Raw genomic sequence first — 1,744 nt, 5'->3', positions numbered from 1 at the left:
GCCTGCTACCACGGACGCTGGGAGCATCCTGAGGGCGTCGAGGTCGAGAAAAAAGTCTAGGAAGTGTCATGTCGGTGCGCACCTCGAGGCGGAGATTCCAGCAGTCGAGCGCTTCCACCGCGTCGCCCGCCGCCGCCTGCTCGCCCAGCAGCTCCTCAAGGCTCAGCGACTCGAGCGGTCGTGCCTCCTCAAGGCTCAGCGACTCGAGCGGTCGTGCCTCGCCACCGCCGCCACCGCCGCCACCGCCGCCGCCGCCAGCTTCGATGAGTGCGCTCACAGCCTCAAAGCGATCGAGAGCGTTGCGGGCGTCGCTGACGCCGTCGAGGACATTGTCGAGGACGCAGCGCGACTCGTCCAGTTGCGGTTCCTGCTCCAGCATACCCACCCGCAGCGACGGAGCGCGCCAGACGTTGCCCTCATGCTCAGAGTCTGTGCCGGCTAGCAGGCGGAGAAGGCTTGACTTGCCAGCGCCATTCGGCCCCAGAATACCAACCTTGGCGCCCGAGAGAAGGCCGAGGGAGACGTCGTTGAAAAGGACACGCCCGCCCGGCAGCACCTTGTGCACATGCTCGAGCCGTGCCACAAACTGCCCGGGCGTGCCCTCGCCGCCCTTGGTTCGCGCCGCATCGCCGCCCTTGCCCCCGCCGCCCTTGGTCCCGCGATTGCCGCCCTTCTTCTTCTTGGCCAGCCAACGACGAAACGTGCACTGCGGCGACAGGCGCGGCGTTGGTCGGGGCCGACGCGCCAACATGATTGTTGGGAGTGTGAAGGCCCTCCTCGTGTAAGCTGCGTTGGCTAGCCAAAGTTTGTTTTTGCAACATTGTGAAGAGAAGTACTGTCTGCGCGGCACGTGCAGTCGCCACTAGATTCTCTCTTCTCCCTCGGACGCGCTGGGCAGCGGGGACGGGATGGGGAGGCCGAGCCGCTCGGCGGTCTGCCGCGCCTCCTCCAGCGAGATCTCCTCCTCCTCCTCCTCGTCATGCAGCCGCGCGCCGCTAACATAATAGATAAAAATGAAGAAAATCGCGGCCGCTCGCAAGTGGGGCGCGCCGCCTAGCTCTGCGGACGGGCCCCTCCACCCGTCACGTACGGATCATGTAGTCCCCACACTCGCTGTCGTGGGATCGCTTGTCTGAGGGCGGCGGCGGAAAGTGGGTCTGGTGCGCCACACGGCCACCACCCTTGCCAGCACCCTTGCCGCCGCCCTTGCCACCCTTTGCCGCCTTGCCTCCGCCGCGGGCGGCGGTGGGAGCGGCCTGCTGGGCTAGCATGTTGTCCTTGCTGGGGACGGGCACGTGGAACGTCAATATTCATGTTCTAACGGCCCCCGGGATTCAAACAAAAAATAGCTGGGGCCCTCTCGCAACCCTCCGACCCCCCGGGACCCGTGGGCGTCGAAGAGGCGCTCTCGGGGGGCCGTTCTGAGTTCATACTACCTCGAAGCACACTGTATATACTGCGTCGTCAAAGCACCGGCCCTGAGTCCGAGATGGGCGACGCACGAACGAACCAGAGGCACAGCGCAGGGGACAGGGGTGCCTTTGAGCACTTGGAGTGCTGTTGGCAACCTCACACCCAGGGCCAGGGCGCAAAGCAGCGCTCCCAGCGGGCCTGGGAGGGAGGGAGAGAGAGAGAGAGAGAGAGACTCAGAGTAATGATCGATCATCCGTAGACAGGAGACAGGTAACAAATCTACAGCTGCCGGCGAAACACAGACCGAGCCACGTACTCAGATCGCGCGCTC

General features: G+C 64.8%; 1 protein-coding gene across 1 annotated transcript; it reads right to left on the bottom strand.

The window, feature by feature from the left end:
• Positions 1–82: 82 nt before the first annotated feature.
• Positions 83–751, bottom strand: EMIHUDRAFT_124166 (hypothetical protein; the record flags this gene model as incomplete). Its single annotated transcript, XM_005769042.1, has 1 exon — positions 83–751. A coding segment is annotated over one exon (669 nt), but the record flags the coding sequence as incomplete, so codon positions are not given.
• Positions 752–1,744: the final 993 nt, after the last annotated feature.

Source organism: Emiliania huxleyi, assembly GCF_000372725.1.
Source record: "Emiliania huxleyi CCMP1516 unplaced genomic scaffold EMIHUscaffold_4333, whole genome shotgun sequence".
NCBI lineage: Eukaryota > Haptophyta > Isochrysidales > Noelaerhabdaceae > Emiliania > Emiliania huxleyi.
This window is presented reverse-complemented; position numbering and strand designations above follow the sequence as displayed.